This window comes from Lepidochelys olivacea (genome assembly GCF_965140295.1).
Source record: "Lepidochelys olivacea isolate rLepOli2 genome assembly, chromosome: 2".
In the NCBI taxonomy this organism is placed as follows: domain Eukaryota; kingdom Metazoa; phylum Chordata; order Testudines; family Cheloniidae; genus Lepidochelys; species Lepidochelys olivacea.
Window position 1 is genome coordinate 268,640,683 of NC_140412.1, and position 23,109 is coordinate 268,663,791.

The window sequence follows — 23,109 nt, forward strand, 5'->3', positions numbered from 1 at the left end:
CCCAGGGGATCCTTGCAACCCGTATGTACCGCTGTGCCAAGAGGGCCTTGGGTCAGGGAGCTGGCTATTCCTTCATGAAGCGGTTGTCCTGGAGTTCTCCTACAGTCGGATGCAGGCGGGAGAAGTGAGAACGGATCAATCATTCCAGAGACTCCAGTGAAATTTTGCTCTTGCTTTGACACCGCTATAAATCCGGAGTGACTCCACTGGGAGCCGAGCAGCATATAGACAGCGCCGCACGTTGCACACGAGGTATCAGAGTTTGGCTCGGCGTGCCCCTCCGCCCTGTGCCATGTTAACAAAGTCCAGGGCTGAAAAAGCCCTTCGCCCGTCCTGATTAGCATCATCACCGTGCACAAGGGAAACTGCCGCCGCTGACCGACCCCCAAACCAGCTCTGCGGGAAAGGAAGCGCGGACCCTTCCAGTGGCCACCTCCACCCCTCACCCCGGGCTGGGGCAAGCCGCTCACGGGAGGAACCAGCCCCCGGCCCCTCGCGTGCTTTAGGCGCGGGTGGTTTTTGGACCCAGAACCAACTCCTATTAATGGCTCCGTACACCCGGCCGGCCCAAGCCCGGGCCCGAACCCCGCCCGGCCGAGGGGGGCCTGAAAGCGGCGGCGGCAGGTAGGGGCGGGCTCTCCCGGCGCAGCCCGGCCGGTGGTTACGCACACGGGGCGCTAGGGGGTGCCCGCGAGCCCCGCAGGCGGCATCGCCCCGGCAAAGCGGGAGCGTGCGGGGAGCCCGGGGCTCCCGGGAGCCGGGCGCCCGCTGGGCTGCAGCAGCGCCCGGGCGATGGCTGACGGGGCCCGCCCTCGGGTAGGAGCCGGGGGATGCTGCGGGTGGGTCCCAGCAGGGCGAGGGAGGGTCCCGGGGAAAGGGGTTGGGCCGGCAGCTGCCCGGGGCAGGTCCACCCCGCGGTTCACCGGGATCAGGGGCGGAGTTTGCACGGCCCCGGCGGCCTCCTCTGGAGCAGCTTCCCCGGCTGCCGGGAACACGTGCCTCGCTGCCGCTCCCCCCTCTCCCTCGGGCGCTGGGGGGCGGCCCCCGGGCACGGGGTTGTGAACGGGGGATTCCGAGGGCTGCCCTCAGCTGGTCCCAGGCAGAGGCAGGGCAGGGGGTGGGTTCCCCCGGCCCCACTCCCGCAGGCTCTGAAGGCCCCGCGCCCCCCGGATCCTGCAATCAGGGGGGCCTCGCCCAGCACGGGGGCTCGCCCACGCGGCAGGATCGGGGCCCGAGATCGGAGCCAAGAGCCCGCCTAGGGCGCTCGTTCCATGCAGCGTGTCCCCGGGCCCCTGCAGGGGTAACGCTCAACCCTTCTGCGCTTCCCCCTCTGTTGGCTGGCCAGAGAGACAAGGTGGGGGAGGGCGTCTCCCTTACTGGAGCCGCTGGGCTCTCTCCCCAACAGAAGCGGCTCCAGTTAAAGATCTGACCTCCCCCACCTTGTCTCCCTAATCTTCTGGCACTGACAGGGCAGACATGCCAAACCCGTGAAAAAAACGCAGATATTTGCGCTTGTTTTTGGCTTAATTGGCTTGTGAGTTGCTTGTTGGCTAGTTTTTTGCTTGTTTGGCTTGTAGCTAGTTGCGTCATTGTTTTCGATCGGTTCCCAGCAAGCAAGGGCAAGCGGGGAGAGAGTCAGGGGCGCGCAGCGGGCCCAGCACGGACCCAGACTGCGGGCCGGGGGGATCCAGTCACATAGCGTGTTGGGGTTCTTAGGGATTGGCTTGTTCTGGCCTTGTTTTGAAGTGGGATTAGCTTGATTTTTTTGGCTTATTGTGGAAGTTGGGGTGCTTATTTACCGCGTGAAAATTGGCAACTGTGTAACGGGGCTACAGCACTTCATAGCCTGCAGCCGGCTGCTCGTGTTCTAAAATGCAGGGACGCTGGTGCTGTAAACACTGGGCCTCCCTCACCCAACCCTTAAAAGACAAAAATAAACGTCAGTATCACCCCAACATGTTCCAAAAAAAGGATCGAGTTCAGGGCTGCGAAGAGCAGGGAAAAGATGCGAGGGTCTCGGGCCTCATTGAAAGCCCACTGGAGTCCTAGAAAGACTTGCATTGACTTCAGTAGGCTTTGGACCAAGCCCGCTGTGAGACAGAACATGCAGACGTGTTTCAGCGAGAAGCCGTAATCTCCGATTAGGTGTGGAGATTCTATATGCGCAGTTTATAGAGGAGATGGATTCAATGCACTGTAAGGAATAACCCACTAATTGGGGCTCCGAAGGGCTGGGTGCAGAACTATCTACTCAACAGACAAAACCTCTGGATAGTAAAGTGCCTCCAACCAATCAGGACTTTACTTTTCTCTCATGCAAGCTCCTATGTCACTGACCGGACGTTGCTCTGGAGGTTCTGATTGGTCAGAAGGGGCCTTTAGCAAGTGATTGGCCAATGCACTGTGTGAGACTAAGAGCTCCAGATGTCCAGGAAGAGTGGAGGAGAGGCCTGTGTGTGTAGAGATGGAGCAATGAGGAAACCATGTAGCAGCAGTAAAGTTCAGACTACAACTTCTAAGCTCCTTTGGGGCTTTTTATCTCTTTGTTGAGGTGCTCAGATGCCACCGGATAAATTAGAGAGCACTGACTCTGTACAAAACCCAGTTCCTATTCCTGGGAGTTTACAAGTGTCCAGAAATGAGACTGCATATATGAACCATCCAGAGCAGAATATAAAGATGCTCTACAAACACTTCCCTCTGCCTGGCTGAGTCTCAGGGCATCAGCAGTAGGTGCTGAGCGCATGTTCCTCTTGATTTCAGGTGCCTGTGATATTTGAGGACGTCACTGTCTATTTGACCCTTGAGGAGTGGGAGGAATTGACAGAATGGCAGAAGGCGCTGTACCAGGAGGTGATGAGGGAGAATTACAATCATCTGATTTCACTAGGTAAAGATCAGTTTTCTTTGTTTTTGACTGCGTGTTGGAGCTTTGACATTCCTGGGTGGGATCAGAGATTGAGACGAATATCCGAGCCCCAGCTTTCCCGGTACATAAAAAGCCATAGAGCTTTTGCAAATGAACATTGAAGTGCTGAGTCCTGGCCCCACTACGAGTGATGCTGCTCAGATGCGGGTGTGGATTGCTATCACTGTGGAGAGCCTCTTGCTCCAGGGGTGGGGAATAGAGCATAGGCTGGAAGGAGAACCTTGCAGACAGGTGTGTCATCCTGTCTTTGTGAACAGGGTATCCAGTTCCCAGATCTGCTCTTGTTTCCCTGCACAATCCGGAGGAAGGGCCATCGCTCTGGGAGCATCAGGATTTGGAAGAAATAAAATTACCGGCGAGGGAGTAGGAACTTTAATAGCTTCCTGGCCATAGAAACAGTGAACAGATTGCTACCACCGGAGACAACAGCAGCCATCAGAGAGGAGTGCTCGTGCTGGGCTATATTGGGAAAGTGATCCAGGCCGTTATCAATCCCAGGGGCCCATGGGAGAGTTTACTGTTTAGTGAAAAGAATGAATTTTTGTTTCGGGGAGATTAACTGGAGGATGAGATCCAATGGATTGTGGAGCTGGAGTAGAGGATTCAAGGAATGTTAGAGCACACGCAGAATGGGCTGAGATCAGAGTATCCAGGAAAACTCACTGAGGGGTCCATGCAGGAGTGAGTCCTGTTCAGATAACAGGTTTCACAGCAAGTGTTCTCCTGAAGCCTGCTTCAGAGAAGCCCTTAGCTACATGGACCTTCAAACTTAATTCAATACCACACACTGTTTGGAAAATTGTTCTAAGGTACAGCCACATTTGTCATCCTATCTCACCTTACTCCAAAGATTTCTCCCCACGAAGCCAGGCAGGACTCTGGGGAAGTCTCCTTTCTGTGAGCAGCCTGTCTGCAGGACACACAGCTCACACGGCTTCCACCTTCCTGGGTCGGACCTCGGAGCATTCAGCATCCTCTGCCCCTCCGTGCGCTTCCCACAGCGAGTCCGCCCAGGCGGGCTCCTGGGGAAGCCAGAGGGTCCTGCCCCTCAACTTCACAGTCAGACGTGACTCACAGCCAGCTGGGAACACAGAAGGTTTATTAGACGACAGGAACATGGTCTAACACAGAGCTTGTAGGTGCAGAGAACAGGACCCCTCAGCCGGGTCCATTTTGGGGGGCAGTGAGCCAGACAACCATGTCTGCACTTCACTCCATGTCCCCAGCCAGCCCCAAACTGAAACTCTCTCCAGCCCCTCCTCCTCTGGGCTTTGTCCCTTTCCTGGGCCAGGAGGGCACCTGATCCCTTTGTTCTCCAACCCTTTAGCTCTCACCTTGCAGGGGGGAAGGGCCAGGCCATCAGTTGCCAGGAAACAGGGTGTCGGCCATTCTCTGTGTCCAGACCCCTGCACACCCCTGCCCTCTAGGGCTCTGCAATGATCATTCACCCTTATCCAACCACCTAGATACTTAAGAGCTGCCTAGGGGAAACTGAGGCACCCCCACAATATTCAGAGGAAACATTAAGAACAGTCCCTCTTTGTCACATCTCTCCCCGCTTTGAGACCGAACTGAGTGAGGTCACTTTAGCCAGTGACCTGGGGAAGTTCGAACCCACCAACATTCCTATGGATGCCCCAGCATCTCTCCCATTCCTTGGTGGGAGTTACACCAGGCCCTTCCAGTTTCATGCCCTCCCTTAGGTTGGGAGTGGTTGATAGCACTCGCATGCCGCATGTGGGAAGGTTTATGTGGCCCGTGCCCTTTTGCCACCCCAAAACCCCCGGGGGTCAAACTGGGATCGGGTCTTCTCCCAGCGCTCCAGTCTGGAGAGCTGCAATTTGGGCTCTCTGGGTTAAGAGCCCCCATCTTGACCTGGGCCACATAGTCCCACTGGTTTCAGTGGGAGTGCTTAATGCAAGAATGGCAGAATCAGCCCCATAATTGGGCCAGGCTCACACTTGCTACCCACGGTATATTGAGCTGCAGGCATAGCAGACCTGCGTGTCAAGGGATGAAATGTCTTGGGAGCAAGTGTTAGGTGGTAACAAATTTGGTCTTTGCAACCAACACATGTGGATGCCCAGAATACTTTTTTCTTTTTCATTCCAGCAGCTGATTTCAGGCTCCTAAAGAAGGAGGATGAGGATGATAGGGAAAATGCTGAGAACCTGGGACAACTCGAGACACCACTCAGAGACTCTGAAAAGGAATATCATTCGCTTTTTTCTATCCAGGGAGTAAACCGCACTGGTCAGGGCAGCCTTGCTGTGGGGAGGAGAAACAAACGAAATCAAGCCCACCTGAAAGGAAAGCATGTTGAAACCGCAAATCCACAGCAGCTCAGCCCAGATGAGAAACCTCACAAATGTAGCGAATGTGGGAAAAGCTTCCAGAAGCATGGGAATCTGAAACGCCACTTTCAGACGCACACCGGGGAGAGACCCTACCCCTGCCTGGAGTGTGGAAAGAGCTTCCGCCAAAAGCACCATCTGGTAACACACCAGAGAACCCATTCAGGGGTGGCGCCGTATAACTGCCCCCAGTGTGGGAGGAGCTTCAGCTCGTCTGCCCACTTTAAAACACCCCAGAGCACCCACCGGGGGGAGAGGGCGTTTCCTTGCAGCGAGGGCAGGGAAAGCTTCCAGACGTTCCGGGTTCTTCAAGTTCACTCATGCTGGGCAGGAGCTGCAGAGGTGTAATGACGGTGGGAGAAGTTTCAGCTGTAAGCAAAACCTTGGGGTCCACCAGAGAATCCATGCTGGAGAGAACCCGTACAGCGGTCCTGGCTGCGGGGACAGCTCTTGCTCGCCCGTGCATCTCACGCTGCACCAGCAGACCCTCATGGGGGAGCGGCCCCATACTTGCGGTGAGTGCGGGAAGAGCTTCCGGAGACGCGGGGATCTCCGCATTCACCAGCAAACCCACACGGGAAAGAGGCTCCACGTGTGTGAGGCTTGTGGGAAGAACTTCAGGCACCGGCAGTCGCTCGTGAGGCATGTGAGAACTCACACCGGGGCAAGTGACTGCGGAGAAGGCTTCACGGTGCCCAAGCAGCTCCGACGGCATCGGCAAACTCGCGCTACGCAGAAGCCCGCCAAGCACACGTGCAGCGAGTGTGGGAAGGGCTTCCGGAGGAGCGAGAACCTGAAGCGCCATTTTCACACGCACAAGGGGGAGCGCCCGTTCCCCTGTACTGAGTGCAGGAAAAGCTTCATCCGGAAGCAGCACCTGGTGACACACCGGAGAATCCACCCGGGCGAGCGGCCCTGCCTGCGCAGCGAGTGCGGGAAGGGCTTCCGGACGCACCGGGTGCTGAAAGTTCACCAGCAAACTCACACCGGGGAGAGTCTCTTCGTCTGCTGTGATTGCGGCAAGAGCTTTCGGCACAAGCAGACTCTGGTGACGCACCAGAGGACGCACGCTGGTGAGAAGCCCTAGGGCTGCATCCTTTGTGGGGATGCTGTCAGGACCCTCAAGATGCATCAACACAAGCACACAGGAGTCCGGGAAGAGCTTCCAGAAGGGGGAGAACCTGAAACGTCACTATAAGACTCACACGGGAGAGAGACCTTACTGGTGCACCCAGTGTGGAAAGGGCTTCATTCAGAAGCATCCTCTCCTCCTGCACCAGAGAACCCACCATGGGGACAGAGCACATGTGGCTGAGGGATATGCACCCATCTTCCCCCAGGGTGAGCGTCTGCAATGTCCCCTGGAAACTCACCTGTGCGCGGAAGAGCTGAGTGGGGAGCTCCCATTCCGGGTGGTCATGGTCGACAACTTTCCTTTTCCTGGCAATGAGGCACTGGGGTAATAGCCCATACGGAAGGAGATGGCAGGTGAACATCTCAATCATTGGGAACTGAATCCAGGAAAATCTTTTGTTGATATTCACTCACCCAAAAGATATTGGAGACGCTCCCAATTTTCATGAACGTCTAACGAGCCACAAGAAATCCAGGGTAACCATTTACCCCTTCTAAATATGGGAAGATGCACAAATACATATCTGGGGGAGAACTCCTCCTCAAAGTGGGCTGCCTTCTGGACTTAGGAGTGGAAGGAACTCTTTCAGGTGTATGAACTCCTGATCAGCCAGGGAAGGCTGTCTGCTTGTTTCTGAAAGTCACTCTCTATGAACAGTTCAGCACAAGGGAGCCCACACAGGAGAGAGGCCAAATCAATGGACCAATTGGGTGTATGACTGGAAATCACTGAGCAGAGTAATAACCAAAGGGAGGAGGAAAAAAATGTCTAGTGTGGTAAAGGGGGACTCACTAGAGACAACAGGCTGAAACGGAGCAATGGTAAATGTAGGCTGAATAACAGTCTCCGAAAGGGAGACCTACTTGTCTGTGACACAGTCTCCCAGAGGAAGCTGTGGAAGCCCCAAAGCTGGGACCTTTTGAAAGAAGATTGAGCAAAGCCTGGGGGAGCTTTGCTGCCAGGGAAAAGGGGAGGAGTGGTTGGGGTGGCTTAATATGTCTCGTGTTCAGCTGCAAAATCAAGTTACCATCCGCAGCAGACCAGCGAAGGGAGAAACCAGGATTCAGGTACAACAGCCGGAAATGAAAACCAAACCCAACCCACCTCCTGCTAGAGAGGATGCCCAGTTAAGGCCAGATCCTCAGCTGGTGTGAATTGGTGGAGCAGCAGTGACCTCAAAGGAGCTATGCGAGTTTACACCAGCTGAGGATCAGGCTGTCCTTCAAAGCGGTGCCCAGAGGAAGGACGTGAGTTTGACAACGCTCCGAGTAATCGCCCTGCAAATTTCAGGAGTGCTCCTGAGAATGAGTCCTCCTCAAAGCTATAGGCCAAAGGCATCCCTGATGTAAATCTCCTGACTTCAGTGGCAATACACCAGTGATTTGTTTGGCCCTGAGGCTCATACCATAGACAGGAGGTGACTAGTTGCTAGTGTTTGTGAACATTTTGCTACTTAAAGAGGCGGGTTGGCCGGGGTGTCGCAGACAAGCCAACCAGTCGTCCCGCCAAACTTCTTGGGTGCAGGATATCCCCTGTGCTTTGTTTCAAGGCAATTGAAACGTTTGTTTGTTTGGCAATTGTTGGTACGTTTCTAATTGATCTGGAGACAAGACCCGACCGGGGGTACAGACGGGTTTTGTTTCTTTCATAGCACCCATCATGGAGCACCCTAAAGGGTCAAGTGGAAACACACCCAGTAACCCCAGATAGGCTGAAGAAAGCTCCTTGTCCCAGCAGGTGCAGAGGGAGCCTCATGGAGCAGGATCTCTCGGTCCTGAGGGCCTGTTACAAGAGGCAGTCCCTGCGATGCTGAGCTCGTGGGATGAAGCTGGGAGGCGGGCAGACACCGCGTGAGGAAGAGCCATATAAAGATGGAGGGCTGGGCTCCTCATGGCGCTGAGCATTCTGCCCGCCCGCCGGTGCCAGGGAGAGCATGCAGGACCGCCTGGGAGGGGCTCAGCGCCCAGCACCCTGGATTTCTTTTCCAGAAGATGCGCAAGTCGGGTGCAAGTGAGAGGTCAGCTCTGACCACCAGCAGGGGAGGTGGGCAGAGGAGAGAGCAGGCATTGGAGGATCCCTGACCTCCACAGGTGCAGTGCAAGCCTGGAACGTGCGGGAGAGGGCCAATAAATAGACTGCCCTCAACAGGAGTTGTGGCTGAATTTTGTCCAGCACGTCTAAAAGTGAGAGAATTGCGGGGGAAATTCAGCCCACGCAGATGGCCTATGCACCACTCAAATCCCACTTCAGCCAGCGGGAGCAGAGGCGAGTTCCCCCCGAGGTTCTGCCTGCGCTAGGAGCCAGGGCTGGGGTGCCCCGGCGTGCGCGAGCGCCCAGCGAGCGCCCAGCGAGCGAGCACAGGTGTCACTAGCCGGGTGGCTGCAGCAGCCCGGGTGGCACGACTGAGCCGGGCCGCTCACAAACGCGCCTGAAAGCAGCGGGTCTGTGTTCTGCAGGGCTCAGCCGCGGCCCCGCTACCCGTGGCTATTGATACGTGTGCGAGCTTGGTGCGAGCAAGCACGAGTGTGCATGCACAAGCAGGAGACTCGTGCCCCTCGCTCATAGAGTAGACCTAGCTTCAGCGAGCAGAGCTCCCAGAATGTTGTAGCCACAGAGGCAGGTATGTTGTGAGCAATGGCTTAGGAGCCCTGAGCTGCTGAGTTCTGAGGCTGACTCCCTTGGGGGCTTTGGGGAGATCGCTTACTATTTCCTGATCGGTCAGTCGCAGAGCTCATAGCAGGTTCCCACCTCCTGCGGGGTTGGGGGTTAGGAGGGTCATCTAGCACTTGAGCGCAAAGTGCGTTTGAGCTAGGTATTCATAGATTCATAGATATTTAGGTCAGAAGGGACCATTATGATCATCTAGTCCGACCTCCTGCACAATGCAGGCCACAGAATTTCACCCACCACTCCTAAAAAAGACCTCACACCTATATCTGTGCTATTGAAGTCCTCAAATTGTAGTTTGAAGACCTCAAGGACCAGAGAATCCTCCAGCAAGTGACCCGTGCCCCATGCTACAGAGGAAGGCGAAAGGTATTCTCGGCTCGTTCCGCCCTGAGGAAGTTGGCGGTGGACCGGAAGAGCGATCCGCGTAGCTGGGGTGGCTTGACGCTTTGGGTGGTATCCGTGTTCTGTCAGAATGGGCTGGCACCGAACCGAAACGAAAGGGGGGAATCCTAGAGTAACCCTCAGCTGACTGCTCTCCACGTGGCCTTTCTGTGGCGGGGGCCGGGGGGTTCTGAATCAGGTTTGCTGGGTCTGGCTTCTTGGTCTGTTCTGCACTCCTTGGGAGCTCAGCTGTGTCGACTCTCCTTGGCCCCCTTAACTCAGCCTCCCCCCGGCCCCCCATTGGTGGCAGCACAAGTAGTCGCTGTACTTGTGGGGACAGTGTGTCTAGGGGTCCGAGTCGAGGACTGAAGATTCAGAGACTGACTTTTGATAAATACGGTTTTACGGGGATACTGGGGCGTGGGACAAAAAGCAAAAACCCGTGGGGCTAAGTGACCCTCACCTAAATGAAAGAGGGCTCTGACCGGCTCAAGACACAGGGGAAATGCAGGTCATAGATCTGAGTCCATCAGGGACCCAGGAGAGCTTCCACTGGGGTCTGTCGCTCTGATCAAAATGATGGTGAAACTCCAGGGAGTTGCTGTGCATCACCTGTGCCACTGTACCCCCCCCCCCGTGCCAACCACTCTACTAATCCCATGACTGCGCCCCTCTGGCCCGCTAGGGCAGTTAAACTCAGCAGGGTGGTACGTGCTGTCTGGCCTGACTTTCCCTCTGAAAGGGGCTGAGGGTAGGGTCTTTTCTGGCCAGGGACCTCACTCGGGGAACTCCTTCCCCAGGATATCTGCCAGAGCCCCTCGGCGCTTTGCTGTCAAGTCTTTACTATGAGGGTCAGTCCAGTCTGGACATTCTGGACTGCCATTTTTTCCACAAGGAAGGAAAGAGGGACTTGGAGTGGGGGTCAGGACGCCCCAGGTATTTGTGTGTGGGACCCTGGCCAGCCGCTTAATCTCTTTGTGCTCCACTTTCCCCGGCTGCAGCCAGAGTAAAACTCAGCTGCTTGAAAGCAGGGTAGCGAGACTTAATGAAGCATTTTGAAATGTTTGGACAAAAAGCACTTGGGAATGGGAAAGCTCCGGGGCCTGTTTTATTTTCTACTTTGTCAAAAGAACCAGACACTGGAGCTAAACTTGGCAATGAACAATAACATCAAGTAGCCCTTTCCCCCAGGCAGTGGTTTTTACACTCCTGCTTCATCCAAGGGATTGGGCAGCTCCACGAGTATTTCGAAAACCAAATCTTCAGCCCCCTGATAAATGTTTCCATTTCCCACCCGGCTCTTCTCTGTCCTTGCGCAGCTGAGATGCTGCTTTCCCAGGTTTAGCGCGAATCGCTCCAAGGAGGGGCGCAGGGTAAGGACTTGTCTCCATGGCAAAGTTGACAGGCAGAGCTATTGTGGTGTAATACCCGTGTAATCCAGCTCCCGGTGAGAATCACATGGCCATGGACAGTTACTCTATCCTGGGTGTATTGTATCCTCCCCGAGAGACAGGCGAGGGGCCTGTCCTTTTTCTTCTTCTTCTTCTTCTTCTTGTGCTTCGGCAACACTTGTATCATGACTCGTCGTGCCAATTGAGTTTCGGTGGACTGATCGTACGCAGCAGGTGCTGCTGTGCAAGGCTGAAGACTGGGGCTAGTGAGGAGAGAACCTTTGCACCAGGAGAGGCAGAAATGCTCAACCAGGCAGGCCACGATGAACTTACAGCAACGTCTCCCAACCTTTGGGGGGAGCTATCAGGTACCAGCGGCAGAATACCAGCCCCTGTCTGCTGCCTCCCATTCGCCTCCGACCTGCAAGGAAGTTGAGCTGCTCCTGGCCCCAGGCTCATGATCACAGTGCTGGGGGGTGGGCAGCAGTGTGGGTGCCAGGGCTCCTGCACAGAGGCACATCCCTAAGGCGAGGGGGTAGCGGGCCTCTGGCACCAGTGGCGCTCTGGTAGGCCCCAAACGTGTGGCTATCTCTGCAAAACTGGTGGTACAGATCACGTGACACTGAATATGCTAAGGGAATTTCTGGAGCTTTTTGCTTTTGACCGTCCATCCCCATTCAAGTCAACGAGTAAATGGGCAGCTCAAAGTTTAGGTTGAAGACAGCTTGTAACCAGTCTGCTGTAGGTCTTGCTGATACTGGTTTTACTTTGAGTTTTTCACTGAAAGTTGGTTTCGACCTTACCCTGTATTCAACATACAGCAGGGAATCTGCTTTACGTTAAGCTTTCTGGAGGGGCGTGAGTACCAACCTCAAGGCAGACCATTAAAAACCAGGGCACAAACTCCAAGTTGGCTGTGAGTTCTATACTTAGGTTTCACCAACCAAGTATAAATTCCTCACGTACTGTAACAGTCTTACCATGGAGTTTCAAACAGTCCCCTTGGGTACTCTGGTCTGTCTTGCCACCCAAGCAAGCTTGCCTGTGCGAAAGATGGTCACTTACACCAAAAATCACAACAATATTCAGGTTATTCCTAGTCCCAAAGGACCAGTCACTTCACCCAGGTCAATTGCACTTTAGATCTCACACCGAAGACAAGGCTTGTAGCCAATCCTAGAGTAAACTACCTAGAGCTTTATTAAGTAAGGAAAAGAAATGAGCGTTATTTACACGGTTAAAGCAGGTAAACGTGCACGCACAAATGAGTTCCGGTCCTAGGTTTCAGGAGGTGATAACGCTGCTGTAATATGGCAGTGCTAGACATTTTTTAGGGCTAACCCAGACAACACAGTCGGGGCTCCGTTCCTCATGCTTAGAAATTTTTGCCCTCCCCAATCTCAAGCAGCTGGGGGATCCCAAGTTCTCCTGGGTGGGGCTTTTTATTCCCTTCTCCCCAGAGTCCAAGCTGCTGGGATTATTCACACGCAGGTTTCCTCTTGGTGGGGGCGGGGGGGGGGGGGAGGAAAGCAATTAAAGTCAGTGTTCATATTTCACAATGACTCATTTGGTTTCAATGGGCCTCCGTGGTGGGCAGGACCGAGCATCACCTGTAGAACCCTGCAGCTGCCATCAGGTAATGCTGCTTTCCTGGGTGGTGACTGACCGTGGCGGAGGTTTACAATGCAAACATGATCACCGTAGGACACGGGCTGCTGCGCAGGGAGATCAATACCTGCAGCATCCGACAAGCGTTTCATAAAGTCTAAACACATTCTTAGAAGCTTAACATCTGCTTGAACAACAGTGACACACCAGGGAGCCAGCCTGGTTTCTAGCTTTGCACGGTCAGTGTTCAGCTGGGGCCTAGGGGCCTTGGCATGAGCTGGCACCGGGGCTGCCAGTGTCCCAGTTGGAGTCAACCTTTCTCTGTGGTGTGAAGAATACAGGGTGGCTTCCCCGGACTTACAGCACAGAGAGGGAGAGAACAGCTTGAATGGTAGGAGGGGAAACAGCACAATAAGGATAATGGCGTTCAACCTCGATGGAGCTACAATAAAGTGGGTGCATGACTGGTTGGAAAACCATCCCCCGAGAGTAGTCATCAGTGGTTCGCAGTCATGCTGGAAGGGCCATATCGAGTGTGGTCCCGCAGGGATCAGTTCTGGGTCCGGTTCTGTTCAACATCTTCATCAGTGATTTAGATCACGGCATAGAGAGTACACTTATAAAGTTTGCGGATGATACCAAGCTGGGAGGGGTTGCGAGTGCTTTGGAGGATAGGATTAAAATTCAAAATGATCTGGAGAAATGCTCTGAAGTAAATAGGATGAAATTCAGTAAGGACAAATGCAAAGTCCTTCATGTAGGGAGGAACAATCAGTTGCACACATACAGAATGGGAAATGACTGCCTAGGAAGGAGTACTGCAGAAAGGGATCTGGGGGTCATAGTGGATCACTAGCTAAATATGAGTTGCAAAAAAAGCAAACATTCTGGGATGTATTAGCAGGAGTGTTGCAAGCAAGACATGAGAAGTAATTCTTTTGCTCTGCTCCATGCTGATTAGGCCTCAACTGGAGTACTGTGTCCACCACAGTGGGCACCACATTGCAGGAAGGATGTGGACAAATTGGAGAGAGTCCAGAGAAGAGCAACAAAAATGATTAAAGGTCTAGAAAACATGACCTATGAGGGAAGATTGAAACATGTGGGTGTGTTTAGTCTGGAAAGGAGACGACTGAGGGGGGACATGATAACCGTTTTCAAGTACGTAAAAGGTTGTTACAAGGAAGAGGGAGAAGAATTGTTCTCCTTAACCTCTGAGGACAGGACAAGACGCAATGGGCTTAAATTGCAGCAAGGGCGATTTAGGTTGGACATTAGGAAAAACTTCCTACCTGTCAGGGTGGTTAGGCACTGGAATAAATTGCCTAGGGAGGTTGTGGAATCTCCCTCACTGGGGATTTTAAAGAACAGGTTGGACAAACACCTGGGTGTCAGGGATGGTCTAGATAATACTTAGTCCTGCTGTGAGTGCAAGGGACTGGAGTAGATGACCTCTCGAGTTCCCTTCCAGTCCTATGATTCTAGGGGGCAGGGGGAATAGCTCAGTGGTTTGAACATTGGTCTGCTAAACCCAGGGTTGTGAGTTCAATCCTTGAGGGGGCCATTTAGGGATCTGGGGCAAAAATTGGGGATTGGCCCTGCTTTGAGCAGGGGGTTGGACTAGATGACCTCCTGAGGTCCCTTCCAACCCTGATCTTCTATGATGACTCTATGGAGCGGGCAGCTGTGGTGCTCCCATCTCCTCCTGCTGCTGCTGAGGGCTGCAGCTGCTCCTCAGCTTCCACCACCTTTCAACTGCTTGCGGACCGTAAGCTTTGTCTGGGACCTGGCTCCAAGCAGGGGGGACCTGGCTCCAAGGCACAGGGAGTAGTGACGACGGGGTGGGGCATGGCCCAGGAGCACGGGCTGGAGCAGGTCAGTCTGGGCCACTGTAGGGAGCCCCGGACCCGCCACCTGCCCTGGGCAGTATGCCCTTGCGGGTTGGGACACGGGCCGGGGGCTGCTCTCGCTCCCCCCCCCACCTGCGCTTACCTCTGCTAAGGACTAACTCTATATCTGCATAACATCTCCTAGCAGTTCACAAATGTGTCTTATCCGCTGCTGATTCCCTGAATTGCACTTCCTTGTAATGAATTTTAAATATAGTTTTGCTCCTTCTAATTTACTTTTTAAAATGTTTTTATTACTCTTCGCGCTTCATCGTTTACCTTTGTCAACATTGTGCAGATGGATACCGTTGTGCTAGTAATTTATAGCTTAATAGCAAATAATCATTGAAAAGGTAAGTGAATAGCTGCTAGTCATTTTAGCAATGACACCTGCCTTTCTCATAGTGCACTTCCTAGAGTGTGCTGTGATTTTTCATTTGGAAATTTTAATTCAACATTTTTCTTTTTCTAGCACAAATGTATTCTGGTGGAGCGTGGGATTTCCAGTCTGACAGCTTTCCTGGCCTGGTGTCAAAACGTTTTCATTTTCATTTCATCCACCAATGGGGAGTGCCTTTCTTAACTCTTATTTTGCCTCTCAATCCAGCCCTTAATGCTTTTTCACATGTGTCGAACCTGGTTCCCAAATATTCATTAAGGGCAGCATACTATCTCATATTAAATCCTTCTCAAAGGCAAAAATCTACTGTAATTTTTACTGTACATAAGAGTGGCCATACTGGTCAGACCAATGGTCTATCTAGCTCAGTGTCCTGTCTTCTGATTGTGGCCAGTGCCATGTGTTTCAGAGGGAATGAACAGAACAGGGCAATTACTGAGTGATCCATCCCCTGTTCTCCAGTCCCAGCTTCTGGGAGTCAGAGGCTAGGGCCACCCAGAGCATTGAGTTGTATCCCTAACCATCTTGGCTAATAGCCATTGATGGTCCTTTCCTCCAGGAACTAATTAATTCTTTTTTGAACCCAGTTATAGTTTTGGCTTTTACAACATAATGAACACACATCTACAGCCCCCAGATTGCTTGACAACCACACAAATGCAAAATCATGAGTTTACACCCCCAAGTCATGAAATTTTAAAAACAAATAAATGCTATGGGATTCTCTTTATGTGCCCTTTTGTTCCTGAGCCTTTCGGATGCAGTAGGTCCAGATCCACAAAAGTAGGAGCCTAAACCCCTCATACTTTTGCTGTTACCTCTCCCGCACAATTCATATATCCAAGGCCATATCTACACTACAAACTTATGTTAACTCAAGTTATGTCAGCATACAGTTGCCAGTTAGTATTCAGAGTGGCAGCCGTGTGAGTCTGTATCAGCAAAAACGAGGAGTCCTTGTGGCAACTTAGAGACTAACAAATTTATTTGGGCATAAGCTTTCATGAGCTACAGTTCACTTTATCAGATGCATGGAGTGGAAAACACAGTAGGCAGGTATAAATATATAGCACATGAAAAGATGGGAGTTGCCTTACCAAGTGGGAGGTCAGTGCTAACGAGGCCAATTCAATTAGGGTGCATGTGACCCATTCTTAACAGTTAACAAGAATGTGTGAGTGTCAACAAAGGGGAAATTATTTTTTTGAAGTGACCCAGTGACTCCCAGTCTTTATTCAGGCCTAATTTGATGGTGTCCAGTTTGCAATTTAATTCCAGTTCAGCCATTTCTCGTTGAAGTCTGGTTTTGAAGTTTTTTTGTTGAAGAACGGCCACTTTTAAGTCTGTTATTGAGTGTCCAGGGAGACTGAAGTGCTCTCCTACTTGACTCCCTGTGTCAGCGGTGAGCGTAGGCACCAGGAGCGCTTGTTTTGATTCAGAGTGCGGTGCATCGTGGGTACATATCTCACTGTGCAACTCACCACCGTCCACTGCACTGTATTTTGGGAACACATGCTGGGGCCCAAATGGGTAACACAGAGGTGATTGGGAGCATGGGATCAACTTCCCATAACGCAGTGTTCACCATCCCGTAACTTTATGCGAATCCCCAAATTTTGTACCTTTTTCCCTAAATTCCACAAACCTGCATGGCCCTCCTCACAGGGGCACCACTTCAGATTTTGCAGGGGGGGGGGGGGGTCTCACAACTTTAACCATGATTCCAAGGGCTACTTAGGCACCTGAAAACTGTAGGTTTTTTTGCAGATCATAATTAGAAATTAGCTGACAGGAGCCCTGCATCTAATTCCTATATAAAGAAAGAAAATATATATACAAACACCAATTAAAGCCACATTTTAAGTTTATATGTAAGTTTAAAACAATCAGGAGATAATACAGCAAGATATTCCCAATCGCAAACCTTGAGGTGTCAATTTTGGAGCCTTAACACAGGTCTCAGAAACACACGTTTGTTACTTTGTACACTATCGATAGTAGAGATAAATAAAAATAAATAAAATTTGCTTAAAATCTGCTTACTTTCTCTAACAGACTCACTCCGTGTTACTGCCATTATCTCCTCTATTTTAGTCAATTGTTTCTCACTCCACTATAAACATATTTACATAATTTTAACATGTGGTTAAGTTTCTCTTTTATTAACAGGAATTTATTTTTTGGATAAATTCAGCATTTACATTTACCGAGCACAATCATGTACGTGACTCACTAACATTTGACTCTGTCCTTACTATTAGTAGCATTTATTTTCATACGTATTACATTATTTTACAGATATAATAAAAATACAATTTGAAAATAAGCGACCTTCATCTGCTTAGTGTCTGAAATTCTGTGTTCAGCTTTTTTTTTAAAACTGGCATTGCTAAGGTGAGTACAAGCTAAATTTACATTCTCGACGGATACTGTTATTTGACTGTACCGCTTCAAATAATAAATGACAAAGCACAATATGTAACCATGATAATTACTCCAGCCAGGACAAGCTAGGCATTTTAGCACTCACTACTCAAAGAATTAAACTTAAGCATAAGAGAGAAATAAAATTAGGAAATGCACAGACCAGTCCAAAAACTAAAATAACAGCACTGTGATCCTTAACGAACTCTGACAGATAAACGGACAGAGAATATATGTGCCTTGCGCATTTCGACAGGAAGTACCAAGAAGTAACAACAATACAAGGGTGTGAGGGCGAGAGAAACGGTGTGTGTTGCAGGGAGTGTGTGTGTGTGTGTGAGAGAGAGAGAGAGAGGGAGGGAGGGAGAAAGTGTGTGTGTTGGGGGAGTGCGTAGGGGAGACTGTCTGAGAGGGAGACTGTGTGTGGTGTGTGTGTGTCTTTAACTCAAGCCCTCAGGAGCCCGAGTGCTTGTTCAGTACAGAAGCAGCTGCAGCTCCCACTCCTGAGCCAGAGGCCCCCTTCAGCCTCCCAGCTCAGCAGAGACCGACCTGGGAATGCCCACTTCTAGCATTGGGCAAGCTCTCCCAGTGCCACGCTAGCCATGGATCAGCTTCTCACAGAAGGGGAGACTGCCCTGGCGGCGGGAGCTGGGTGGCCAGAGATGGTGGCAGCTGCTGGCTGGGCGCCCAGCTCTGGGAGGGGTGTCTCTGGGAGGGCTAAGGCAAATTTTGGGTTGACACTAGCCCCCCCCAGTGCTGTCCCTGTATATAGAACAGAACTGCCTTGATGGCAGGGTTGTTGTAGCTGTGTTGGTCCCAGGAGATTAGAGAGACAAGGGCGGGGAGGTAATATCTTTTGTTGGACCAGCTGCTATTGGGGAGACAAGCTTTCCAGCCACGCACAGCTCTTCAATTCTTAGCTGTCTGGCAGGTGCTTTCGGAGGGCGGTGGGAGCTGATTTTGACCTACCAACTGCGGGCACATTTTGATCCTCAAAGGGAAATGCATTTCGAGGCTTTCCACTCAGCAACCTCAGGCTCCAGCCTCGTGGTGGAGCAAAACCAAACGCCCAGCAAAGAAAGCGAGAGAAGCTTAATAGTAGTAAATATTTAGCTCCTCTACAGCTGCCTGGTCCAAGTTCACGTTCATCCTCTTGCCTCCAGTTAGAACAGCTGAACTTGTTTCATTATCAGAGCTCTTTAACGCTTGACCTCTTCCCAGGCATTGGACAAACTTTATCCCCCACAGAAGCCTCTGCACTAAGTCAGCGCGAGAGTCCCTATTTCAGAGGTGAAACGGAGCGAGAAGGGAAGTGACTTGCCCAGTCACAGAGGGACACAGCAGCAGAGCTGCAGAAACAGCCTTTTCCAGGCGAGCTTTATACCCGGACCTGGCTCCCCTTCACTGTGAGACACCCGGATATCAGTCATAGCATTGCTGTATCTAATGAGCAGCCACTGAGCAGATCAGAAGAACACACTGTAACCCTTGGAAACGAGGCTGGCACCAGGGAAATGGTTAATATTGGTGGATGAGTTGACAAAGTTGACCAAATGAAATTAATAGGCAGCAGGTTTAAAACAAATAAAAGGAAGTATTTCTTCATACAACCTGTGGAACTCCTTGCCAGAGGATGTTGTGATGTCCAAGACTATAACAGGGTTCAAAAAAGAACTAGATAAATTCATGGAGGATAGGTCCATCAATGGCTAGGATGGGCAGGATGGTGTCGCTAGCTTCTGTTTCCCAGAAGCTGGAAATGGGCGATGGGATGGATCACTTGATGATTACCTGTTCTGTTCATTCCCTCTGGGGCACCTGGCACTGGCCGCTGTCAGAGGCAGGATACTGGGCTAGATGGACCTTTGGTCTGACCCAGTATGGCTGTTCTCATGTTAAAGGCTGGGACTGCCATGCTGGAGCAGGGAGTGGGAGGATTCCTGGCTGCTGGGAAATGCGGGTGGGAGTCTCAGCAAAACCTCCCTCCCTAGTAGGATTCCACCCTCCTGCCTTGCCCTGAACCACCGTCCTGCCACCCGATCCTGAGCGTGTCTTCAGGCTGGGACCCAGCAGGAGGTGGCTCCCTTGGGCCGGCCAGGAAGCAATTGGCTTTGCATGGAGAGACTCCATGTAGGGAGATGGGGTCAGCAAGGTGTTTGGGTGCTAGGGGGAGTCGGGGTGATTTTTCTCAGCTGGGGAAGAGAGGCACCAAGTGTACTCATCTCCCGTGCCTCCCTGCAGAACACAGAGGAGCGGCCCCCACAGCCATAGGTAAGTTACACTGCTCAATACAAGAAGGGCCAAGTGTCTGCATCTTCAGGGGCTTGTGGGCATGGATGCCCCCAGCATCTCTACGATCTTTACCAGTCAACATGGTACCCTACAAAATAATAACACAATCCCTTCACTCTGCAGGGTTCAAAAAAGAACTAGATAAATTCCTGGAGGATAGGTCCATCAACAGCTATTAGCCAGGATGGGCAGAGATGGTGTCCCTAGCCTCTGTTTGCCAGAAGCTGGGAATGGACAACAAGGAATGGATCACTTGGTGATTATCTGTTCTGTTCATTCCCTCTGGGGCACCTGACACTGGCCACTGTCAGAAGACAGGATACTGGGCTAGATGGATACTTTGGTCTGACTCAGTGTGTCCGTTCTTATGCACATCGGTGGTCTGATCTCACTTCCCCTGAGCTGTTGCTGGGAGCAACTCTTTGTCTCTGTAGCTCTCCCATTTCGCTCTAGGACATTTTGTTTTACAGCCAGAGACCAGAGCATCCCTAGGACCCCAGCCAGCTGAATATTACAGACCTGGCTGTTTTCCATGCAACTGCTTAGCACACAGCTTGTTCCGAAAGCAGGTTCTCAACAGCTGCAATTGCCAACCCCATTGTGCTCTGCGGTTTGATTTTTCCTCCCCACTCTCCGTTCCAGCTGCTGACATGCTCAGTTACTGATATTCAGCATCCCTGGCTTCTACCTGCAATCTGGGGAGCTCCCTAGCCTGACACTCTGACTTTGCATCCAGTGCAGTATTAGGCCTTGATTCGGTAGCCCTGCTATATGAGGTTTGGCAGGTGGAGGCTGCCTGTCCCACCCACTGCAAGGCCTGGCACTGTGGCTATTGCAGGGGTCTGTGTGCTACAGACAGTTACTCAGGGTTCTCCTCCTTCTGCACAAACCACACAGCTAAAGGTATAGTTGTGGATTTTAAGGCCACAAGGGACCCTTGTGATCATCTAGTCTGGCCTCCTGCACAGCCAGGCCACAGAACCCCACCCCGTAATTCCTGCACCAAGCCTGTATTTTGTGGTTGAACCAGAGCATGTTTATTACAAAGCAGCCATTTCTTGTGGGAATTTTCAGGGGCTGTGCAAGATTTGACTTCGGAGGGAAACTTTCCCAACCTGGTTCCATATGTATCTTTCCAAGCAATTCAAGTTACAGCACTCAGAAGAGCCAACATTTAAAGAGAAAGGAGTTCTCCGCCTTAACTTTAGCAGAGCCACAGGAGGCCAGAGCTGGGGCACTGCTATCATACAGTTACCCCGCTAAACCAAACAAGGAGCCATGGCCATGGCCCCCTCTAAAACAAAACACCTTTCCCTTACCCCAATCTGCGGTTCAGGGCTTTTCATTCCCCGATCTTTCTGGAATTAGGACAGTCCCCCTTGAGGTAGGGGATGTCCCACAGTCATTTCAAATCCCAAACATTTACATGCTCAGTTGCACCAGTTTGACAGAGGGTCTGATATTGATCCTCTTTAATTAAAAGGTCTAAAAAACCATGTGAACACTTTTCTCTCTCTTTAAACCAGGTTTACTTCATTTATGTTAAATTGGCCAGGAACAGATTTAATCTGTGCTCAAATAAACTGAAGTAAGAGTGTCCACACAGGGGTTTGTTCTGACTTACCTAAATTGGTGTAAACTTGTGTGTAGACAACCCCTAAATCAAAAGTTCTGTCTCTGTAAAATGAGCAAACCAAACCAAACGATAGATAAGCTGCCCCTTCTTCTCAGAGACCCCTCCTGGCTCCCTCTGAGTCTCTCCTGCATTTGAGGGAAGGTAGATTCTTATATACCCCAACCCAGCCCTTTCTCAACAGGCCTATTACAGTCCTGGCCTCTCTGGAGCCTACAATTCCCGGACTGCCTTGCTCTGTGGGTCTGGTGAAAGAGGGTTTTCCAGCCCCGCCTGCCCCTTGGAATCCCGGCTCAGGCCCTGAACAGGGACAGCAGTAGGGAGATACTTCCCTGACCACACCCTGCCCTCGCAAGACCACTCCCTCTCCCTCCCCACATTCCTAACTCACAGATACGTCTCCTCGAGACACTCCTGGAATGGAGCAGTGCTGAGCCTGGAGGGCTGGTACGTGTCTGGTGTGGGTCTGTCCACACCCACCTTCCATAAGCCCGAGGTTATGGCTTCATCCCCACATGGCTTTTCAGGTGCTTGGCCAGTTCGTTCTTCCGATGGTAGAGCCTCTGGCACTGGGGACACTGGTATGGCTTCTCTCCAGTGTGGACCCTCTGGTGCGTGGCAAGCTCCTTCTCACTCCGGAAACTTTTCCCACACTCGGCACATTCCGGTCGCTTTTTCGTGTGGATTCTCTGGTGTTTCCGGCGCTGCGAGACCCGGTTGAAGCTTTTCCCGCAGTGGCTGCAGTTGTAGGGTCTCTCCCCGGTGTGGGTCCTCTGATGATCGGTGAGTGTGCTCCTCGTGCTGAAGCTCTTCCCGCACTCCGCGCACGGGTAGGGTCGCTCCCCCGTGTGGATCCTCTGGTGCTTGACAAGCCCGTTCCGGCGGCGGAAGCTGCTCCCGCACTCGGTGCATTTGTAAGGCCTCTCGCCGGTGTGGATGCCCTGGTGGGAGGCCAGAGCCGACTTGTGCCGGAAGCGTTTGTCACAGTCGCTGCACTGATAAGGCCTCTCTCCCGAATGGATCCGCTGATGATATTTCAGGCGGGAATTGGTGGCGAAACCTTTCCCGCACAGGGCACAGGGGTACGGCCGCTCCCCGGTGTGGATTCTCTGGTGATACCTCAGTCCTGGCCGTGTGGTGAAGCATTTCCCACAGTCGGGACATAGGTACGGCCCTCCCTCCCCGGCATGACTTTTCTGGTGCGTCAAGAGCACCTTCCTCTGGATGAAACTCTTCCCGCACTCCATGCATTTATGCGGCTTCTCTCCCGTGTGGGTTTTCTGGTGCTGGGTCAGGTAGACTCTCTGGCTGAACCTTTTCCCACATTCCGTGCATTTAAAGGGCCTCTCCCCCGTGTGGATGGTCTGGTGCGTGAGAAGGTTGGACTTCTGGCTGAAGCTCTTCCCGCACTCGGTGCACTCGTAAGGTCGCTCTCCTGTGTGGATTCGCTGGTGTGACACAAGGTGCTGCATGCGGCTGAACCTCTTCCCACATTCGCTGCACTCGTAAGGTCTCTCTCCAGTGTGGATTCTCTTGTGCGTGCTCAGATTCTGCCTCCTGGTGAAGCTTTTCCCACACTCCGTACATTTCAGCAGCTTCTCTTTTGTGCCGCAGCTCTGGAGATCAGGGTCACTGGTGAGTTTGCTGGATCTTCTGGTTTGTTTGCACAAAACTTTCTCTTTGAACTTTTTTGATGAGGTCCCTTGAACATCTGGACTTCTATGACATTCTTCCAGGTCCGACTCCCTTTTAGTTTTCTTCCTGGACCAATTTGCCGATGGAAAATTACAGAGAAATTCTGCACAGATGATAGGCTTCATATTAGAAATCTGTATCATGATGAGGTGGGAATTAACTGTCTAACCACTGTGAAAGGTCAAGTTACAGACACTCTCAAGGTAAAATTCATACATATTCCATGCAGAACAACTGCATTAAAGGAACGTTATTTAGGTGGCAAAGCCAAGCATCAGAATGTTGGAAAATTCAGATTGACAGATGTC

At 51.8% G+C, this 23,109-nt stretch overlaps 2 protein-coding genes across 8 annotated transcripts in view; one reads left to right on the forward strand and one right to left on the reverse strand.

Moving 5' to 3' along the window:
* On the forward strand, positions 1-17,279 carry LOC311515503 (zinc finger protein 92 homolog). 7 transcript variants are annotated; one of them, XM_084618616.1, is made up of 3 exons: positions 641-816; positions 2,764-2,890; positions 5,042-9,185. In XM_084618616.1, the coding sequence occupies exons 1-3, from the start codon at positions 793-795 to the stop codon at positions 5,629-5,631; spliced, it is 741 nt and encodes a 246-aa protein (XP_084474742.1). In that variant the 5' UTR covers positions 641-792; the 3' UTR covers positions 5,632-9,185. The 7 variants fall into 6 exon arrangements, 5 of the variants coding, with proteins under 5 accessions (XP_084474744.1, XP_084474742.1, XP_084474745.1 ...); XR_014710160.1 differs by lacking the exon at positions 641-816 and adding an exon at positions 1-624; XR_014710161.1 differs by lacking the exon at positions 5,042-9,185 and adding an exon at positions 14,830-17,279.
* Positions 15,725-23,109, reverse strand: part of LOC311515498 (uncharacterized protein) — a 14,584-nt gene continuing 7,199 nt past the window's right edge. Inside the window, exon 4 of the mRNA XM_084618607.1 lies at positions 15,725-22,904. Coding sequence (XP_084474733.1) covers positions 21,604-22,904 — 1,301 coding nt within the window. The 3' untranslated portion in view covers positions 15,725-21,603. The remainder of the gene's footprint in view (positions 22,905-23,109) is intronic.